At 38.7% G+C, this 23,517-nt stretch overlaps 1 protein-coding gene across 1 annotated transcript; it reads right to left on the minus strand.

Moving 5' to 3' along the window:
- Positions 1-8,144: 8,144 nt before the first annotated feature.
- MS3_00000726 (uncharacterized protein) lies at positions 8,145-10,404 on the minus strand. Its single transcript, XM_051208383.1, has one exon. The coding sequence runs from the start codon at positions 9,396-9,398 to the stop codon at positions 8,730-8,732; it is 669 nt and encodes a 222-aa protein (XP_051065096.1). The 5' UTR covers positions 9,399-10,404; the 3' UTR covers positions 8,145-8,729.
- Between the last annotated feature and the right edge of the window lie 13,113 nt (positions 10,405-23,517).

The following is a 23,517-nucleotide window of genomic DNA, read 5'->3' on the forward strand; positions in this document are numbered from 1 at the left end:
TATGATGAGTAGTTTCATTTCTATGAAAATAAATATGATCATTAGGGTTATACAATATAATTAAAGTGAACTCATTGTATCCTTAAATAAAAATTATAATAAAAAAAAACAACAACCAGAATTCAAAGAGGAAAATTTTCCCTTCGACGAAATAGTTTCTTTTTTCTTATTTATTGATCGATCGCGACGATCAATATTGATTGATCAACAGTTTAGATGTTAACAGTTCAGGAATCGATATTTGAATAATGTCTATTCTTTACGATATATATATTGCCAGTAACCATGATGTATCTGATGAGTCTATTTTGTAACTTGTACAGTGGAATGTAATCTCTTCATAAACATCAGTCAGTCAGTCAGCTACAACGTAGGTCAAAGTACATATATTCATCGTTCCAAGTTGTCATATCTCATTAGCACAACAAGATGAACACTGGATTCATAGAAGTGGTTGCTTCAACGGTATTAATATATAAAAGAAGGATTGTGTATAAGGATATAGTACAGATAGAAAGAATTATTTGGTAGAAAAAAAGATAAAGCAACTTTAATCTCATAGTTTAAGGTAAGACAGAGAGTGTATACACCTACGCCATTGTGATTGATTGTGAACTATGACACCCAGTCTCCAACTATTGGTTATGATAGTCGCATGGACCTCAACCAAATAGTCTGCATCTACCAACATGACTCAGACCAGAAGTTAGTGTCTTCAAGCATTGATGCCACATTTTCATAAACATACCTGAATAGGTTATGAGACTAATAGGCATAATGATGAGTTAAAATAAACAAGGAAACACATAACTTGTTGAAATATCTAGATAACAGAAATAGGTAGCCCAGTTATTTAAGCAGGTCACCGAAATAATTCAAGACTCTTATTATCAAATGAGGTTATGTAATAATCAAAGGCTAAGAGAAGAATATAAGGATGAAAATAATTTACAGATCAGAATTATGAAAGATAGTTGTCCAATTCACAAATATGTGGGGTAGCTTACATTGACCGCACAAAACGACCACTTTCTAAACGCATTTTACATTATTACTAGTTCAATACAGGAGCATATAATCAAATATTGACAAATCACTCCGACGGAATCTTCTCTTAAAATAATCTACACATTCAAAGGAATTGAATAGTAGGGAGGTCGAGTTAAAAACTCATACACTGCTGAGGCATTGGCAATCCACCAACACAAGCCCGAACTCTATGTGCCAAACCAATACGTCTAACCTTTCATCCTGCCTTGCCCCTAATTCACTTTTGTGGTATGTTTTGGGTCATTATTATTATTTGATTTTTAAAGTTAGTGTTTCGTAAGTTCAAACCGTAATCAGTTATTATTCCCTTAAATGGACAATTATGTTTCATAATTCTGACCCATAAATTATTTCCGTCCTCCTATTCTTTTCTAATCCCCCTGATTATTACGTAACCCCATTTGATAATAAGAGTCTTGAATCAATTTGTGATACAATCTTTTCTATGCTTCTATAGACACATATATTTGATTTTAATGGTTGAATTCATGAGTCAACTGAAGTTAGACCATTATGGAAAACCTGGAAGCACTGGAAGACCATTTCGTCCTATTACGTTGCTCCTCAACAGTGTGCATCCATAATCCCGCCTCTCGAGACTTGAACGCGGAACCTATCGGTCGCGCATGTGAACGCTTAACCTGTCAACCATTGAGCTGGCCGATATCCGACGGTGTTAATGTCTAACTTCAACTAATCCACAAATTGAGCGACATATCCACCAATGTCTTCAGTGAGTTACTATCTCATAACAGTCTCGGTTGAACACCAGTGCTTCCATTATTACTGTTCACGTCTTACTATTTTATTAACGAAGATAATATACATTACTATCCATTATGTTATCATCAAAAAGGATTGTTGATTTGAGTAGACGACATTTCATCTATTAATCGATATAACTAATTAAGGATGCCCTCAATTTTTCTGAAGTTTAAACAATGAGACGATAATTCATGGACGACCATTAAGCGACTCTAAAGTGACCTTGAAATTGTCCACCTACTCACTAAAGCTAAATAAGGGTTATGAATCAGTATGTTAGGAATGAGAATTATGATTTACAATTTCTATCACAAACTGACATCAGCCTAAATGTCAAAATCATATTTAACCAAATTAATGAATGAATTTCATGCCAAAATCCAAGATTCAGTTATCTTATATCTAATTAGTTCGTTCATAAATTATAATCTCACTATTTAGTAGTAGTATCTGGTAGGTGAAATTCTTTTCAATCACATTTAAGTACAGATTATATCCCTCAAGACATGTACCATATCATACATTCATATGTGTGAGAACATTTTCTGTTAATTATCTGAAAGGGGGTTTTGTGGAGATATTAATCATTTCAATAGTTGAGATCATGAATCAATTAAAACTGGACCATTATGAAAAATCTGGAAGCACTGAACTGCTATTTCGTCCTAGTATGGGATTCTTCAGCAGTACGTATCTACGATCTTGACTGCTAGATTTAACATCACAAACTCATTTGAAGTTAGTCAGTCAGTCAATTACAACGTAGGACCAGGCATATATATATATATATATATATATATATATATATATATCGGTCCAAGTTGCTACACCTCATTGGCACAACAAGATGAACATCAAATTCACAGAAGTAGTTACTTCAATGGTAGTAATATATAAAAGAAGGATTGTGTATAAGGATATAATACAGGAAGAAAGAATTAGTTCGTAGAAGGTAAGGTATAAAGTAATTTTAATTTCATGATTTAAGAGAAGACAAAGAATGTATACACCTACACCATTTCGATCGATTTTGAGCCATGTCACCCGGAGTCTTCGACCATTGATTACGATAGTCAGCGTAGACCTCAAAGTTAGACAATCATTGAATAATCTGAAAGATAATGAAAGACTATCTTTGGTGTTGAATTACTATACATTGGAAATCATGGATGAAAAGGATATAATAAATAGTTAGATTCAGAATAAATTACTGTGTTCTTGAACAGACCAAAATTGTATAAGAGAACACTTTAATGTAACGTAGAATAAGATACAAGAAATAACATAAATTGTATTGGCAAAATATTTAGACAATAATAATCAGAAAGGGGGTTTTGTGGATTTTTTAGTAATTTTATAGTTGAATTCATGAGTTAGATATTAATACCATTGAATACCGGCCAGCTCAATGGTCAACAGGTTAAGCGTTCGCGTACTAGACCGATAGGTTTTGAGTTCGAATCTGGCAAGGCGGGATCGTGACACGCATTGCTGAGGAGTCTCATACTATGACGAAACACCCTTCCAGTGCTGCCACGTTTTTCATGATGGTCTAGCTTTAATTGACTTATGAATCTAACTATAAAGTCACTAATAATCATCGAATGGATAATAATAATGATAATAATAATAAAGAACTTACTTGGAACTGTTGAAATGTGTAAATATGTACAGAAGAATGTTTGTTATTCACAGTTGCTTACTGATTCTAATGAAACTATTCTGTCGTCTTTATAAACCATATAGGTTTATATACATATATATATTAATATATGTTGCTACATTTATTTGCCAATAAACAACCTACGTATGTGTGTGTGTGTGTAAGTTGAATAACAGATTTCTGCATACTACGCAACTATAACCGATGTTTCAACCAACAATTTTTTTTTAAAAAAAATAGAAAGCTATATCACGGTTACGATAGCGACTGAAGTTAGTGACCAGAATCAGTCAAAATCAAGAGTTAGACAATTATGAGAGGGAGTGATAATTCAGTACAGAATAATAATAATAATAATAGTTCTTTTACTTTACATGTTGATTGGAACGTTTGACATTAACTGATTCTGAACCCATCTGAGGATATGTTCTATAACCCTTTATTGTATTCTTCAATTATTCTTCTTAATGTATGTGTGCATTGTCTAAGTGTATTTGGATTCATGAACTTAGTCCTTTCAATCACAACTAGTTTAGTAGAGTAGTGTGTGTTCTCGATGACTGCATTTAGTCTCTGTCTTAAAATCATGTTAGTATCAGAAGGGGTTTTGTGTAGATTATAGTAATTTCGATAGTTGAAATCATGAGTCAATTGAAGCTAGACCACCATGGAAAACCGAGAAGCACTGGACGGCCGTTTCATCCTATTGTGGGACTCCTCAGTAGTGAGCATCCGCGACTCCACTTCGCGGGACCCGAACCCAAGACCTATTAATTTCGCGCGTGAGCGCTTAACCACTAGACTACTGAGCTGACCAGCATCTAACGGTGTTAATTTCTAACTTCAACTAATCCACGAAATTGAGCTACACATCCACCGTTGTCATCAGTGAGTTACTATCTCACAGCCGATATGGTTGAACTCCACTGGTCACTGCTTCTCACTAGAACTCCAGGATATACCTCTTGAAGCCAGTCACTGGTGACCATATGTTGATTAGTATCAGAAGGGGTTTTGTGGAGATTGTAGTGATTTCAACGGTTGAGATCATAAGTCAATTGAACCTAGATCACCTCTAAATAGTAAAGAGATATAAACAGTTACCTTCGAAATAGAATTGAAGAGAGGTTTTGGTGTTGACTTACTTTTGCACCTATCTATAAATTTCAGTGGATAACCATTTGATATTAGTATATCAGTCAGTAGTTTTGCACCTACTTCAACTAGTCTGTGAAGCATATTCTGCGAATCCTATTAAAGAGGCAATTAACCAAGCCTCGCCCGAGTTGCAATGGATAAAAATTGTGGAAATTTGAATACTGATCAGTTCAGGTTAACTTCCTATAAACTGACTGCATTACAGTTCCATCCTTTCTTCAACTCAAAAGTATGTCTTAAAAGGGCAAACGGTTAGTGTTTTGTTCCTTGTAGGTCAATACGATATCGTTCTGTACGCTAATGAGTTTCTATAATAAATGAGCAACATCAAAATCTTTATCACATATGACTAATATATCATCCATGTATTTTCTATACAGAGTTATCTCATTGATGAGCTCACTTTTTATATTTTCAACATATGACATAAATACATCAGCTAAGAGAGGCCTCAGAAGGCTATCCATAGCAACACCATAATCTTGTTGTAAATATTCACCTTCAAAAGTGGATTGAACTTTTGCAGTATATACTAAAAGTAATTCTTTCAACAGTGTTGATTGAATAGTGAAAAGAGAGAAAATACTTTGTATATATAGAGTCACAAAGGAAATCCACAGTTTCGGTTAAAGTTACATTTATGGAAAGAGAATTCCAATCAAAAGTCAGTCTTTTTCATAATATTAATGTCATCAAGAAGATCATCTTATTCAAATGTATCTTTTGTATGGAATATCTGCCATGAACTTGCTCTCATCACTAAGTATATATAATAATTTTACCTTATAATCACACATATTTATTTAATTAGTTGAATTCATGAATCAATTAAAGCTAGACTATCATAGAAAACCTGGAAACACTAGGAGGCCATTTCGTCCTAGTATGGAAATTCTCAGTAGTGCTCATCTACGATCCCACTTCGTGAGATTCATACCCTCGACCGTTGTTGCTACCTTGACGTGATGGTCGGGCTTCCCTATCGTGATAAAGCAACCGAGCTATACTGGCTGGAACAATCATTCCTCACGGTCCTACCATACCAGACAGGTCGGTTGAAGAGCGGTAAGACTAAAAGCAACAAACCCAAGGTTCGAAGGCGAAGTCGTACTGCTGACTGTACAGAGGTGTGACAGCAGTAAGGTGTTTCCTTTAGACAACCAGCATGACAGCGGTGTTGCCTTCCCACAGCGAGGGGTGGGGTTAGAAAAGGTCGACCATAAAATTGCACACCTCGCCTTATCCCACAGAAATCCGTCTCCAGAGGTAAGGTCTCAACGAGCACGGAGCTAACACAAAAATTACCCATAACAAGGTCGTGTGTGACCGACCTCAAGCAGTTGTCCCTTGGGCACTACGGTCACGCTCTCCGGTCACTAAGACAACCTCTAATCCAATTTCCTTTTTCAGGTACCTCCAGAAGAGCCCTTCCACGGTGTGGGCAACCGGGAAGTGATAACCGCCCTCATACCTCTAACAGCACTCAAGACCTAGATTCAAACCCAAGAGCTATCAGTCTCTCATGCGAACGTTTAACCTCCGGCCTATTAAACTGGCATCATCTCAGAAACTTTGTCAAGTTCAAGGATCACCTCTTTCTTTTCATTTGATAAGAGTGACATTTTGTTAATTTTAAAATAGTTTCAATGGTTAAGATCATGGGTCAGTTGAAGCTAGACGGTCGTCCCACAATAGGACGAAACGGCCGTCCAGTGCTTCCAGGTTTTCCATGATGGTCTAGCTTCAACTGACTCATGATCTTAAGCATTGAAATTATTACAATCTCCACAAAACCCATCTGATATTAATTTTAAAATAGGATAAATTTTGTTCTTGTTGCTATGTTACATTTACAACATAATGGTTTAATATTGATTTAGTGATAGTTCAGTTATTACATATTTGTTTATGTTACTCCTATATTTATCAAACTAGTGAATGTGTTTTATGTATTCAACATTAGAGAATACCATCTATGTGATTTGACCTTTAATGATTTGTAAACATTAATTATATAATACACAAATATCTTTCATTATCATAATAATGAAATTATAGTTTGACAAAAGTTACAATTTAAGCTATACTACTTATATTTATAAGTGTACTTTATAAAGTCTATTACTTAATGAACTTGACTTAACTATAGAATTTAACTATCAACAAACTAAAACAAAGTCATATTCAGCTGAACAGAAAAGATCCGATAATGATCTCATTCTCTCTCTATATATATATTGTATAATACGTGTAAGGACAAGCACGTGTTAAAGTATTTTTTCAACGAGTTGACCAGCCATTATTGACATGATATACTTTGATATAAGTCATTATGAAATGTATACAAGTTAAAAGAATTTCTGTCTATCAAGTATTGTTTCTTTGTATTTGTTATAGCCCAAAGCCGCTAATCAGAAGCAGTAAATTATCGATCGGACTAAGGATATATAAAACCTGTACAAACAGTCTAAAGTTCTTATCCGTTCTGCTTCTTGCCTAGCCCAGTCAGTTAAGTCTAGAACAACAATCGGAGCCTCTGTAATATGAATCATTATATTTCAAACCTACTGAGTTTATATATCAACCAGATAGACCACAACGTAGCATATAATAGAAAATAACATTTGTACAAGATATGGCCAAATGTGGCTGTGAATGTGGGAAACAATGCCTAATAGACAGGGTAATGGTAAAATGTATAGTAATAGTCTATGGGTCAAATTAATGTTTATAATAAAAGGGACATGAATATGAACAGTCTAGTTATTTAACAATTATACGATAAAAAATATACGTTTAATATTGGTCCATAAAAGGACCTCAAGGTTACCATTCATTATGTTTATCAGAACGTAACAGTATTTGACTTCATTTAACGTAATTTAACTATAAAAAACTTTCAAGCAAAGATAGATAGTAGCTAGCAGTTGAAACCAGGACGTTCGTTTTGTTTTATTTTGGGAAGATACAAGTAAAACAATACCAAGTGAATTTAAAATTCACCCCATCGCACAAGCAAGTGGTTATCAGAACTCAGTAACTAAGTAGAGAATGCGATGGCGTTTGAAGCGAAAAGTATTGGGTTCGAGTTTCAGTGTGAACATCAGCTCTGAGATGCAAGTACATCCAGTTGATGAATCTCAAATAGGGCGAAATTTGCGTCAAACTGGATTCCATTGCTAACCACTATCCATCTTTACTTAAAAAGGTTGTGAGTTAAGGCAATGTCAAGACAATCTGCACAGTATGCACATATGTCAACAAAAGACTGATCAATTGCAGTTCTAAACAACAATGGGAAGATAAAAGTAAAACAACATCAAGTGAATTTAAATAATTTTTGATTTCATTTAAGTAATACACGTAAATGGTGACTTATTGTCATTAGTATTGATAATAGAGGGCCAATCAGAAATGGCAAGAGGTTCGTCAATGACAATCAGAAGTGAACTGAAGGTCAATGAGTCACTTTCCTAAGGATAAACTGGTATATATGTATGAATGAGTATTTGTTCATGTCATTCAGTGGTCCAATATATTTTCTCGCTAACTCTTGCGTTCTCTCTCAAGTAGTCAGTTGAACTTAATTATCCATATGGATACAATGAAGTGGAAGTGTTATAATTAATATTTAAAATAGTAGAAAATTACCAATAGAAAATCGTAGCAATATAGCGTTGAGGCCGTCTTACTCTGTAGCCAGATCTTGTTGTTACCGGAGTCCCGTTTTTTTTGCTGCGTTAGCATCGTTGATTCTTGAGACTCGTGTTTTGTTGGTTTGACCATCTTCGGGGAGTTTGTACTTGTTGATTGAATATCGCTATCGATGAAATCTGATTTCACTCAATCGATGCTGATTACATCTATCTTCTCAGCTTTTTCTATGGTAAGTGTTTTATCTGTCCTCGCTATCACTTTAAATGGACCGTCGTGATTCGGTTGCAAAGGTGGTTGTACATTATCTCTTCTGATGAATACGTGAGTGCTGTTATGTAGTTCTTGCGGTATGAACACTCGTCGTTGTTGTGGTCTGGAAGGTGTTATTTTTAAATCGTTCATGAGCTTCTTGAGGCGTTGCACGTAGTTGGCTACATCAGTCGGAACGCTTACCTGAAGCGAAAAATCCTCCGGGTAAACGTAGAGTAGTTCCATATACCAAATCAGCTGGGCAACATCCCATATCCTGTTTAATTGTTGCTCTTAGATCTAACATTACTAGAGGAAACTTATTAGACCAATCGTTGTTGACCATGACAGATGTAAGAGACGATTTCAATTGCCTATGCAGGCATTCGACTATTCCGTTTGCCATTGGATGGTAAGATGTTGTTCGGATACGTTTAATACCGAGGAGTTCTGTAAGCTGCTGAAAGAGTCGACTTTCGAATTGAGCTCCTCTATCAGTTGTGATTGTCGCTGATACGCCGTAGTAAGAAATCCGATTTTCAACTAGGGCTTTGGCTACTGACTCGGCTGAGGTGTCTTTTATCGGTATCGCTACAGGCCATTGTGGAAAGATATAATTGTATCCATTCGAAAAAGGCAGTGGTCCTACGATATCGATGTGTATATGTTCAAATCTAGTGTCTGGGTGAGAAAATGGACCCACTGCGGAGCTAGTATGACGATGTATTTTGACTTTTTGACACTTCATACATGCTTGCGTCCAATCACCCACATCGTGATTCATGTTTGTCCATACTAATCGTTCACTAATCAGCTTTATCGTGGCTTTTATTCCCGGGTGTGATATATTGTGCATGCTTTCAAATATCTTAAGTCGCAATGATTTCGGGATAAATGGTCGCGGTCGGCCTGTCGATGTATCACATATTACTTTCGTGTTACCGAACTACACGTCTTCGAACACTAATGATGTCGTATCATCGGATCTGAGCTTGTTTAATTCAATGTCTCTCTCTTGTAGCTTTGCCAGACCGTTATAATCGATTCTATTTGCAATAAGCGTGTTTATCTTTGCTCTTGACAGTGCGTCGGCTACGTCGTTTTCTTGTCCTTTAATGTATCGTATGTCGGACGTGAACTGTGGACTGAAGTCTAGCTGTCGGATCTCTCTAGGGAAATAATTGTCTTGCTTTGCGCTTAATGCTTTCGTAAGTGATTTGTGGTCTGTGTAAACAGAAAAATTTATACCTTCCACCATATGTCGAAAAGGTTTTGTTGCTAAGTTAATTGCTGGCAGTTCTCTTCCGAAAGTAATATATCTTGTTTGTGTAGGATCCAGTCTATTCGAAAAAGAATGAAAGCGGTTCTTATGTGCCGTTTACTAACCGTTGTAAGACGGCTTCTACCGCCACATTCGATGCATCTGTCATGATATCTAACGGTGTTTCGCTCTTTCGTTTAGCTAGTGTCGTTTCTTTGTTTAGTGCTTTTTCGGCGTGCTCAAATGCTTGTATCGCCTCTGGTGATAAATGGAATGTCCGGGCGTGTCCCCGTGATGCATCCGTTAATGGTTGCAATATTGCCGCACAATTCGGAATAAATTGTCTATAATAATTTACTAACCAAAGAAATCGTCGTAATTTCTTCCATAAGTCGGGTAGTGGATAATTTCTGATGGTGTGGACTTCTGTTGCTATTGGTGTAATGCCTTGAGAAGTTACAACGTGACCTAAGAACTGTAAGGATTCCTTCCCAAATTCACATTTCTCAATGTTTATGGAAATGCCGTGTTCTCGCAGTCGCATGAATAATTGTCGTAGCCGTTGTACATGCTTATCCATAGTGGTTCTGGCTACTAGTAAATCATCGATATATGCGTATACTCCAGGTAAACCTCTGATGACCTGGTCGATAAACCGTCGAAAGGTTTGCGCTGCGTTAGTCAGTCCGAAAGGTATGCTTAGAAATTCATACAGCTCAAATGGGGTCGTTACCGCTGTCTTTGGTATGTCTTGTGGAGCAACAGGAATATAATAGTATGCTCTAACTAAGTCAATCTTCGAGAAGACAGTAGCGCCTTCATCAACTTGTCGAATTCCTGTTTTGCAATCGCTAGTATTTTTGTGTCTGATCTTCTTGGTATTGCATTAATTGGTAGCCCATTCATTATGATATGGTGCTGAATGGAATGCTTGAGATCCGCCTTATTGTATGTTACTTTCACGAGTTCGGGAAATTCCTTTAACAACAATTTATATGGATCACCGCGGATTTTATCTCTCACTAGGTTCATAGAAACGGCTTCCGTGAGTTTTCCTCTTATCGAAGCGGTGTGACTACCATTTATAAGTCTGTGACGCCGCAAGTCTACTAGCAGATCGAAGTTACATAGGAAATGGATGCCTATTATGGGCACTGATACATCAGCTATTACAAAATGTCCCAGCGGTACGAATCGCCTCGTCCGAAATCTAAGGACAACTTCCGTTTGCCTTATGTCTTAATATCGGATTTGTTCGCTGCTCTGAGTACTAGTGACGCAGTAACGTTTCTTCTCTCCTCGCTTACTGGAGGTACTACGCTGATTTCCGGTCCAGTATCAACTAGGAATTGCGCGCCTGTTGTTCGGTCTTGTATGTAAAACAGGCGACTATTCGCAGGCATTATATTCGTTGATGCCATCACCATTGACAATCGTGGGTAACGCTTACCTGTTATGCTAAATCTACAGGGTTATAAACACTTCCTAGCCCTATAGTCGTACATTTGGTGATACCAGCATATCAAGGGAGCTGTGCGTTGTCTAGAAGCTGATGGGTTTCTGTCGCGTGAGCGATCTCGTGATGATCTTCGTGGCATTTCGCTCTGTGTTAATTCTGTGAGCTTGCGGCACAAAACATTTACCTCTTTCTGTAAAGTACTAATTCTATCATCTATCGTCACTCTGTGTAACAGAGGGCTTGTTTGCTTGGTTCTTTCGTATATTTTATCGGCTATTTTTTCTATGTTATCTATATCGGCGTCCGTATCTCCGACGGCTAGGATCTGCTGTACATTTGACGGGAGTCGGCGAAGTCACAGTTGATAAAACAGGTTATTGTCTATTTGCCTATCTCTCAGCAGACTTTTTATATGCGTTTTTAGCTGTGATGGAGTTCTATCCCCCAGCTGTACTTGGTTAAGAAGCTGTTCAACAGCTTGTTGGTCACTTAGAGAGAGAGAGAGTTTTCATTACTGCTTGCTTTAGCACGTCGTATGGCTTTTCAGCGTCAGGTTTCGCTAACGCCTCTTGTACGCTATCTGCTACTTCATTTGGAAGGAGTCTGCTTGCGACGCCGAATTGATTTTTTTGTAAATTAGCCATAAAATAATTTTCAAGTCTAATAAACGAAAGCTTTGGGTCGGTGACTTCAAAAAAAGTGGGGACAGAAAGATTAAGAGACCTCACGAACGGGGTTTTCTGTAAACTTGGCACAGTGTTTTCGGAAGACATGTTTATAGAAAAATTAAATGGCACACGAATATAATGTAACTGTCATAAAGAAAAATGCATGGACAAAAACAATGATAATAACAAATGGTACAATTTATAACGTAGAACAGACTTACTAAATTGCACCAGTATATCAACTATTCGTGAATAATCGTTATTTATTATTATTATTATCGTCACGTCCAATAATGTTTATGAAATAATGTACGTGTAATTAAAATAGTAGTATAATAAATCCACAGTTATGATTATAGTCCATGTGATAATCCAAATTGAGACGGAGTGTGTTGAATTTTCGAAATTTCATTGTATCGTCGAAAGTCGTTTCTTGTTTGCACGTCGGGGTTACCAGTTCTGTAGTGGCTGTACTTCGTCAACCACTCACCCTCGTAACCGTCACCATATAATCTTCAACGGTGTTTGAAATCAAAAGGCAAAGAGAAGCAGCGACTACAGTTTTATTGGTAGATAACTCAGACCACAAAGCAGAGAGGCAACTGATTGAGTCAGAGACTCGAAAGAGTAGAGTAGTATGTGTGTTTGAATGTACATGGATATAGATATAAGGAAATGGATGAACCATCGAGTCAATTAAGCAGTTAATAATAAAGCTAGCAGAATGAATATATGAGTAGGCTGTAAGCAAACGTTCAAGCATACATATTTCATACAAGCACAACAATAATAAAGGTACAATAAGTTGTTATAGTACGTATGACTCTGTCCGCTAAATAAGTTAACAAAAGGTCTTAATCGAATTGTACGTGAGTTGCTATAAGCTTGGTTGGTTAAGCATTCATCCTACTAATCCACATCCAAAAATACAAGCAGGTATCTAGGCACTATAGGTAATTTCAGACCTTGATGTAAACCCTAACTCTAAGCCTTGACTCTAATTCCTCACACTTATATATAACCCTGGTTCAACGCTAGTCATTGGTCATAGTTTCTAAAGATCACTATTATATCTTTCAAATATCGTCTATAAATTATAGACTTATCATAGTCCGAATTCTGTCTGATGAACTTAGCACAAGATATTGATTAGCATCTAAAGACATAGCAAGATTGTGATTCATTAGTGATTCATTCGAATGGTCTCATTATAAGTTCCATTTAAAATCATATTTCTATAGTGTTATTTACCAGAATGATTTGATTTGCTTGAAATTATATGAACAAGAATGATGTGAAGAGTTGAAATTTCAAGTTATTGGATAGATGATAATCAAGTTTCCCCTGAAATTCAATGTCATTCTCATTATATGGTATTGTTTATTTCGTGTGTTTTATATATGTGTGGGCTGGGATACTGCCCGGGTGCCCAAACCAAAGCAGATGGTTTCCTTAGGAGGCCACACCCTTGAACCCTCAACCTAAAGGCCTGATTCACAAAGAAGTGGAGCAACGTCAGGAGCTGCAGTCTTATGGTAGCCGGTGACCAATGATTAATTATTACGTCATTTGTTCTTTCATGATCTTAGAGATCATGTGCACCAATGATTTGAAATCAGAGTATTCTAACTCCCCTAGGTGAATATTCCATACCCATTTGCTTTTCGTCCTCTCAATTTCGTAAAAACACCTCCATCTCGATAAGGTAGTGAGTACATAGATTTGATTGGTAATTTCGGAACATGAACAGATCAAATCTGCGAATAAATAATTTTTATAATAGATTGTCTCTTATTTCTATACACAATCAGTGATCACTACGCTACACTATATTTCGGTTCACATCAAAGCTAATGTGATTTTCCCACTCATTCATCTAAATGCTCTGGTACGGTCGAGAGTGGGGAGAATTACCTCTCCCTCTCCAGATTCTCTCACATGGACACGCATATACAACCACTGTCTTCTCGTATTGGTGGTGCTTCTACGAAATTGTGAGGACGAAGTGAGAATGTTCGGTGCTTTAACCGGGTCGGTGGACCCAGAGGATCCACCGAGGGGAGTTGAAAAACCCTCACTCTGAACCAGTGATGCACATAGGCTCCAGGATTCTGTGGGAACAAATGGCGTACGAACCAATTGCTGATTACTGGGCTACATCTCCTAACGTTGCCCCACTTCCTTGTGGATCAGACCTTTAGATCGAAGGCTTCGGGTGTGGCCCCCTAAGGAAACCACTTGCTTTGATCTGAACACTATAAGGGAAAAAAGATGGTGGTTTGTTTAAGACTTAGCGATACATATCGTTAATATGTTTAGGTACACCCTTTTCTTCGTTCAAAATATACAGAGATTTAATATGTCGTGAAATTATCTCTGACAGTAATCATGTTCAGTCTTCCATTTAAAGTCATAACTCATGATTATTAGTGAATATTATTATTACGAAGGTAATTATTGAACAAATTATTAGCATTGATATCCATCTTAAAACAACAATAACCGATGGTATCATTTTTAAACTGTTAGGATTAACTGAAATTTTAATGTGATTGCTATATTTCTAAGAAGAACATATAGAACTCAAAACAACTATCAATCAATATCAAAGTCAGACTTCTCAATACGCAAGTCGAAACAGTCCTACTGTACGGTGCTGAAACTTAGAGAACTACTACATCCATCATCAAAAAGATACAAATATTCATAAATAGCTGCCTACTTACTTACTTACGCCTGTCACTCCTCGTGAAGGAGCATAGGCCGCTCACCAGCATTCTCCATCCAACCCTGTCCTGGGCAATCCTTTCCAGCTCCTTCCAGTTGTAATTCATCCTTTTCATATCTGCTTCTACTATCCGAAGTAATGTGTTCTTTGGCCTTCCTCTTTTCCGCTTCCCTTTAGGAGTTCAAGTTAGGGCTTGCCTCGTGATGCAGTTTGATGATTTGCGTAATGTATGTCGTATCCATTTCCATTGTCTTTTCCTAATTTCCTCTTCAGCTGGAAGTTGGTTTGTTCTCCCCCACAGAAGGCTATTGCTGATGGTATCCGGCCAATGGATGTTGAGTATCTTGCGTAGACAGCTATTTATAAATACTTGTACCTTCTTGATTGTGGTTGTTGTAGTTCTCCAAGTTTCAGCTCCATACAGTAGAATTGCCTTGACGTTCGTATTGAAGATTGTCACTTTGATATTGGCTGAAAGTTGTCTTGAGTTCCATATGTTCTTCAATTGTAGGAATGCGGCCCTTGCTTTGCCAATCCTCGCCTTTACGTCTGCATCTGAACCTCCTTGTTCATCGATGGTGCTTCCCAGGTATGTGAAGGATTCTACATCTTCCAGAGTTTCGCCATCAAGAGTGATTGGATTGCTGTTCTCCGCTTTGAATTTGAGGACCTTGGTTTTCCTTTTGTGTATACTGAGGCCTACTGATGCAGAGACTGCTGCTACATTGCCTGTTTTCATCTGCATCTGTTCGTGTGTACGCGATAGGAGGGCTAGGTCATCTGCGAAGTCCAAATCTTCTAATTGATTCTGAGCTGTCCATTGTATCCCGTGTTTTCCTTCAGATGTCGAGGTCTTCATAATCCAATCGACCACTAGAAGAAAAAGGAAGAAGGAGAGTAAACAGCCTTGTCTGACTCCGGTCCTTACTTGGAATGTATCTATCAGCTTTCCTCCATGCACTACTTTGCACTGTAGTCCGTCGTATGAGTTCCGGATAATATTGACAATCTTCTCAGGAACTCCGTAGTGTCGAAGAAGTTTCCATAATGTCCTCCTATCTACACTGTTAAATGCCTTTTCATAATCAATGAAGTTGATGTATAGTGACGAGTTCCACTCAACTGATTGTTCGACGATGATCCGTAATGTTGCAATTTGGTCTTTGCACGACCGATCCTTACGGAATCCAGCTTGTTGATCTCGAAGTTGGGCGTCTACTGCATCCTTCATCCGGTTCAGCAACACTCTGTTGAAGACTTTCCCTGGTATTCACAGTAGTGTAATGCCTCTGTAGTTTTCACATTTGCTCAGATCTCCTTTCTTTGGAACCTTGACGAGGTGTCCTTCTTTCCAGTCCGTCGGCACTTGTTCCTCCTCCCAAATCCTTTTGAATAGAAGATAAAGCATGCTTGTGGTCACTTCGATGTCTGGTTTCAGTGCTTCAGCTGGTATGTTGTCGGGTCCTGCTGCTTTCCCGCTCTTGATTTGTCTGATGGCCACTCTAATTTCCTCCGTCGTTGGTGGGTTGACATCTATAGGAAGATCTGTGTGTGCTGCCTCGATGTCCGGTGGATTCATTGGAGCTGGCCTATTCAGGAGTTCCTCGAAGTATTCCACCCATCTGTTCCGCTGTTGTTGAATTTCAGTGATTGGCTTGCCTTCTTTGTCTTTGACCGGTCTCTCTGGTTTACTGTATTTCCCTGCTAGTTTCCTCGTTGTATCTTAAAGCTGTTTCATATTTCCTTCTCTAGCAGCTTTTTCCGCCGTCGTTGCTAGTTCATCCACGTACTTCTTCTTGTCGGCTCTAATGCTTGTTTGCTTCTATGTATTCAGCTTGTGCTTGGACTTTCTCTGTTCGTGTCCGGCTGTTTTTAATTGCTGTCTTCTTGTTCTTCCTTTCTTTGATCTCGTCCAGTGTTTCTATAAAGATCCATTCCTTATGATGATGCTTCTTTAGGCCCAGAACCTCTTGACACGTTGGAGTTAATGCTTCTTTGATACCTTCCCAGTTGTCCTCCATAGTAATTTCTTCTTCCTTCAGTAGATTCTGTAATGCTTGCAATCTGTTGTTGAGAGCTATCTTGAATTCGTTGATTTTGTTTGTATCTCGAAAGAAGGCTGTATTGAACATTTTTAGTGCTGTTTGTCCGCTTGTCCAGTTCTTTTTCAGCTTCAGTTTTAAATTGGCTACAACTAGGTGGTGATCTGAAGCTACGTCAGCTCCTCTCCTGATTCTCACATCTTCCATTGTCCTTCGGAATTTTTTGTTGATGCAAATATGATCTATCTGGTTCTCTGTAGTGTGGTCCGGTGAGATCCATGTAGCCTTGTGTATACGCTTGTGTGTAAATATTGTGCCTCCTATGACCAATTTGTTGAATGCACACAAATTTGCAAATCTTTCTCCATTTTCGTTTCTTTCCCCCAGTCCATGTCGCCCCATGATATCTTCATATCCAGTGTTGTCTATTCCGACCTTGGCATTTAGATCTCCCATCAGAATGGTGAGGTCCTTTCTTGGGCATCTCTCTATGATTGACTGCAGCCGCTCGTAGAATTGATCTTTAATGTCGTCGTTTCTATCATTGGTGGGTGCATAACATTGAATAATATTCATTGTGATCTCCTCCTTCTTTGTTTTGAATGATGCTTTGATGATTCTGGATCCGTAAGACTCCCATCACACAAGTGCATTTCGTGCTACTTTGGACAGTATTAGAGCGACTACCTGAGTGTGTGGAGCATTTTCCTCTTCGTGACCGGAGTATAGCAGCATCTCTCCCGTAGCTAGCCTTTTCTGTCCAGCTTGGGTCCAGTGGGTTTCGCTGATTCCAAGTACTGCCAAGTTGTATCTCCTCATTTCCGTTGTTATTTGACTGGTCTTCCCGGTTTCCCACATTGTTCGAACGTTCCATGTACCTATAAAAATTGTTGCTCTGGTTGTTAGAAGGGGCATCGGCCTCGTGGCTTCCGAAGGAACTCGGCTTTTACCATTAAGCGTCATAATTCTTTTAAATGAAGACCTTCTAACTCCCAGGGCAGAGTTAAATTGGTTTGAATTATTTTTTCTGGTAAGCGTTTTTTAGCGGGTTAGTTTTCTACGGGATGGGGACGCTAACCCCATGCCCAACCCTCCTCCTTTACCCGGGCTTGGAACCGGCAGTAACTCCAGAAGAGCTACAGACGGAGTTAGATGGCTGTCTACGCAAGACACTTAATATCCGTTGATTAAGATCATGGACCGATTGATGTTAGACCATCACAATTGAAAACCTGGAAGCTTTGGACGGCCATTTCGTCCTATTGCGGGACTCCTCAGCAGTGCGCACCCACGATCCCGCGAGCGGGATTCGAACCCAGGGCCTTCGGCCTCGCGCGCGAACGCTTAACCAACTGGACCACTGAGCCGGCATCCAATAGTGATAGTTTCTAACATCAACCAATCCACGAAATTGCGCGACCAACTTCCGTTGTACTGAGGTAGATACCTGTCTCTACCCGACAAGGATTAGCTCCACCGGTCACGGCTTCTCACTAGAACTCCGAGAATTCCCTCACGAAGCTAGTCTTTAGTGAGCACATGTTGATTACTAGTATAGGGGTTGTGGAGATTATTAAGTTTTTGATTGAGATCATGAACCGTTTGATGTTAGACCATCACAATTGAAAACCTGGATACGCAGTTCTGAGGAGTCCCACAATAGGACGAAACGGCCGTCCAGTGCTTCCAGGTTTTCAATTGTGATGGTCTAACATCAATCGGTTCATGATCTCAATCAAAAACTTAATAATCTCCACAACCTCTATACTAGTAATATCCGTTGGCCGGATACCATAAACAACATCCCACTGTGAGGGAGAGAAAATCAACTTCCAACTGAAGAGGAAATTAGGAAAAGACATTAGAAGTGAATAGGACATACATTGAGGAAATCACCAAACTGCATCACGAGTCAAGTGATAACTTGGAATCCTGAAGGGAATTGGAAAAGAGGAAGGTCGAAGAATACATTACGTCGAGAAATGAAATCAGAAATCAAAAGGATGAATAGAAACTGGAAAAGATTTTCCAGGATAGAGTTAGATGGAGAATGCTGGTATGAGGCCTATACTCCTCCACGAGGAGTAACAGGCGTAAGTAAGTAATTAAGTAATGAAATGTGGACGAGATCATAATTTATGGATGAACCGATGAACTGTATCGATTTCGGTACAAAGTTCATTAAATAGCATGTTAACATGATAGATATTATCAGCTGATAATGATGATAACTCTAACTCTACTTACTAACAATAACTTCTTAATTGTTCATACTAATTTATAACAACATTACTTACTTACGCCTGTTACTCCCAATGGAGCATAGGCCGCTGACCAGCATTCTCCAACCCACTCTGTCCTGGGCCTTCTTTTCTAGTTCCATCCAATTCTTGTTCATTTTTCTCATGTCTATCTCCATTTCCCGGCGTAATGTGTTCTTTGGTCTTCCTCTTTTCCTTTGACCTTCAGGATTCCATGTGAGGGCTTGTCTTGTGACGCAGTTGGGTGCTTTCCGCAATGTGTGTCCTATCCACTTCCAGCGCTTCTCCCTGATTTCTTCCTCCACTGGGATCTGGTTTGTTCTCTCCCACAGTACGTTGTTGCTAATTGTGTCAGACCAATGGATCTGAAGTATTTTGCGTAGACAATTGTTAATAAACACCTGTATTTTCTGGATGATGGCTTTTGTAGTTCTCCAGGTTTCTGCCCCATACAGTAGAACTGTCTTGACATTTGTATTGAGAATCCTGACCTGGGTGTTGGTTGACAGTTGCTTTGAGTTCCAGATGTTCCTCAGTTGTAAATATGCTGCTCTTGCTTTGCCGATCCGCGCCTTCACATCTGCATCAGATCCACCCTGTTCATCAATGATGCTGCCCAAATATGTAAAGGTTTTTACATCTTCCAAATCTTCTCCGTCAATTGTGATTGGATTGGTGCATTCTGTGTTGTATCGGAGAATCCTGCTTTTCCCTTTGTGTATATTGAGACCTATTGCTGCTGAGGCTGCTGCCACACTGTTCGTCTTCTCCTGCATCTGTTGTTGCGTTTGGGATAGAAGGGCCAGATCATCTGTGAAGTCTAGGTCATCCAACTGCATCTTAGATGTCCATTGTATCCCGCGCTTTCCTTCAGACGTTGACGTCTTCATGATCCAGTCGATCACCAGGAGAAGGAGAAAGGGTGAGAGTAAGCAACCTTGCCTAACACCGGTCTTCACTTTGAACGACTTTGTCAACTGTCCTCCATGCACGATTTTGCAGTGTAATCCATCATATGAGTTCTGCATGATATTGACTATCTTCTGAGGCACGCCGTAGTGTCGAAGAAGTTTCCATAGTGTTGTTCTGTCCACGCTCTCAAATGCCTTTTCGTAGTCAATGAAGTTGATGTAGAGTGATGAATTCCATTCAATTGATTGTTCCACAATGATCCGTAGAGTTGCGATTTGGTCTGTACACGATCTATCCTTACGGAATCCTGCCTGTTGGTCACGAAGTTGGGCGTCTACGCAGTCCTTCATCCTGTTTAACAATACCCTGTTGAAGACTTTTCCCGGTATTGAGAGAAGAGTGATGCCCCTGTAGTTATCACACTTGCTGAGATCGCCTTTCTTCGGTATTTTGATCAGAAGTCCTTCTTTCCAGTCTGTTGGTACTTGTTCCTCATCCCAAATCTTATTGAAGAGAATGTGGAGTATCCTTGCAGTTGCCGCTACGTCTGCTTTTAGTGCCTCTGCTGGGATGTTGTCCGGTCCTGCTGCTTTGCCACTCTTGATTTGTCTGATGGCCATGCTGATTTCTTCAATTGTTGGTGGGCCAACATTGATTGGGAGGTCCGTGTGTGCTGCTTCGATGTTGGGTGGGTTCAGTGGGGCTGGTCGATTCAAGAGTTCTTTGAAGTGTTCTACCCACCTGTTTTGTTGCTCTTCAATGTTGGTGATTACCTCGCCTTCCTTGCTTTTCACTGGTCGTTCTGGTTTGCGGCGATTTCCAGAGAGTTTCTTTGTCGTGTCATACAATTGTCTCATGTTTCCTTCTCTTGCAGCCTTTTCCGCCGTCGTTGCTAAATCTTCCACATATTTACGTTTGTCGGTTCTGATGCTCCAATTTATAACATTGATTTGACTTTATTAAGTAGGTAATTTTGTCTTAAGGTCACTTTAATTAATGAATGTTTATGATGTACTCATAACAAATACATACCTATTTTATACAATGAATTGAATAGTTGCCTCAATAGTTCATACAAGCACATGAATTATGTTGCCAACTATAAAGATAACTTCATTTGGCATCGTATATAGTTATGAATAAGCATTCACAAAGAACTTAGATGATTGTTTGATTTTGTTTCTTTGAATATGTTGATCATATGATCATACGATCGTACAACAAAATAACATGGATTACTGAGATAACAAAACCATAATTAGACCATAATTAGAAATTCCATTGTTTGTTTATTATTCATTTATTTATTTTAATAATTTAAAAGACGAACTCAGCTCAGCTAGACTATTATCAGAAACTAGAGAGGACTAGTTAACTGTTTCTTAATAGTATAGGACTATTCAACAGTGAACATTCATTATCCACTATCAATTGGGAATCTAATATAAGCCATTCGGTCCCATGAGCGAATGCTTATGATGTAGATTACTTAACCGACATCCAATAGTGTCAATGTATAACTCATACAATGCTCACCTATTATCTTCGGTGGATAACTGTCTCATAACCGATATCATTAAACTCCACTAGTCAATATTTCTTAATAGAACTACGCGAGAGACTGAAGGCCCTGCGTTCGAATCCCGAGAGCGGGCATGTGGATGCGCACTTCTAAAGAGTCTCACAATAGTACGAAACGGCCATCCAGTACTTCCAGGTTTTCGATGGCAGTCTAATATCAATTGGTTCTTGATCTCAATCAATAACTTAATAATCTCCACAACCCCATACTGAGAACTACATGAGTCGTGTCATGATTATTACTGGTATGGAAGAATTTACGGATAATTTAGGACTTTCATAGTTTAAATCACAAACTGACCTTAGCTAGGCCAACACTAAAAACATACAAGCACTGAACGGATAAATCGTTCCATTATGAGACTGTTTTTTAAGTTTTGACCATCCCACTTTTGTATTTTCCTTCTATTTTCGTTTACGATTTGTGTATCTAGTCTTATATTATCATTTCGAATTATCATTTGCACCATATTTATTTATTTATTTATTCATTTATTAACTTGAACACATAAATAATTGTACAAAGGGGCACCGATTACATATGCGCTACATAAGTCACTTGATTTGTGTTAGGGCTGTGGTACTGCCCGGGTGCCGGAACCGAAGCAGATGGTTTCCTTAGGAGGCCACACCCGGAACCCTAAACCTAAAGGTCTGATCCACAAAGCAATGGAGCAACGTCAGGAGATGCAGTCCCATGATAGCCGGTGACCAATGATTAATTAACACGCTATTTGTTCTTTCAGGATACTGGAGCCTATACGTACTTTTGGTTCGGAATCAAGGTTTTCCAACTCCCCTTGGTGGATCCTCCATATCCACTGGGTCGGTTAAAGCGTTGGATATTCGCTTTTCATCCTCTCAATTTGATAAACAACACTTCCGCCATGAGAAGGCAATAAGTAGGACTTCTCTGGCAGAGACTATATACGCGTGGCCATGTGAGAGCATGTCGAGAAAGAGAGCTGACTCCCCCCACTCTCTGCCGTACCAGGGCATTTGGGGGCCTGAAAGATGGAAAACGTTTATTTCTTTAGCATAATTTTGTCTTGGTACAATGCAGCCTCTGTTCTTTTTTTATTTCAGATTAGATTGAATTATGATACCTTACTATTTCATCGTTTTCGCTGTGTTCGTTTTTTATAAAATCTGGGAACCATACAATCAATACTTCATTTGCAAAATGTCAATCAATTTTCTCAGACTTGACTGTTCTTTTGTTTCCACATCACTCATTCTTTGTTATCTTTTACTTTCTTTGATCTTCTTAACCTTCTGCCTCCAAGTATTTCACTTTTGATTGAAGATATATACTACTTATATGTGTCGACATCAGTAGCACACATTACAGATATACTCTAAAGGAAGTGAATAAATTCATGAATCTTTTTGTTTTGTTTTGTACACAGAAATCATAATCTACCCATCGCTTTCGCTTCTACATATTCAGTCGGTCGGTCAGTCAGCTACAACGTAGGTCAAAGTTCATATATGCATCTGTCCAAGTTGCTATATCCCATTAGCACAACAAGATGAACACTGGATTCATAGAAGTGGTTGCTTCAACGGTATTAATATATAAAAGAAGGATTGTGTATAAGGATATAGTACAGATAGAAAGAATTATTTGGTAGAAAAAAGATAAAGCAGCTTTAATCGCATAGTTTAAGGTAAGACAGAGAGTGTATACACCTACGCCATTGTGATTGATTGTGAACTATGACACCCAGTCTCCAACCATTGGTTACGATAGTCGCATGGACCCCGACCAAGTGGTCTGCATCTACCAACATGACTCAGATTAAAAGTTAGTGACTTCAAGCCCTGATGCCACGTTTTGGTTTGGCCTCCCCTAACTTTCTTCCAACCATCTCTAACATTAGACAGCATTGAGCGTCGTGGTAATCGGTGTTCAGGCGTACGTATCAAGTAACCCAACTATCTCAGTTGACGAAGATTCACAACCTCATCAACTGATTTGCCATCATTCCCTTATACCCTACGTTTAACCTCACTATTACTTACCCAGTGATCCCATCAGATGTGAGCAATATTTCTATGGC

The sequence above is a fragment of the Schistosoma haematobium genome, chromosome 5, assembly GCF_000699445.3.
Source record: "Schistosoma haematobium chromosome 5, whole genome shotgun sequence".
Taxonomy (NCBI): Eukaryota; Metazoa; Platyhelminthes; class Trematoda; order Strigeidida; family Schistosomatidae; genus Schistosoma; species Schistosoma haematobium.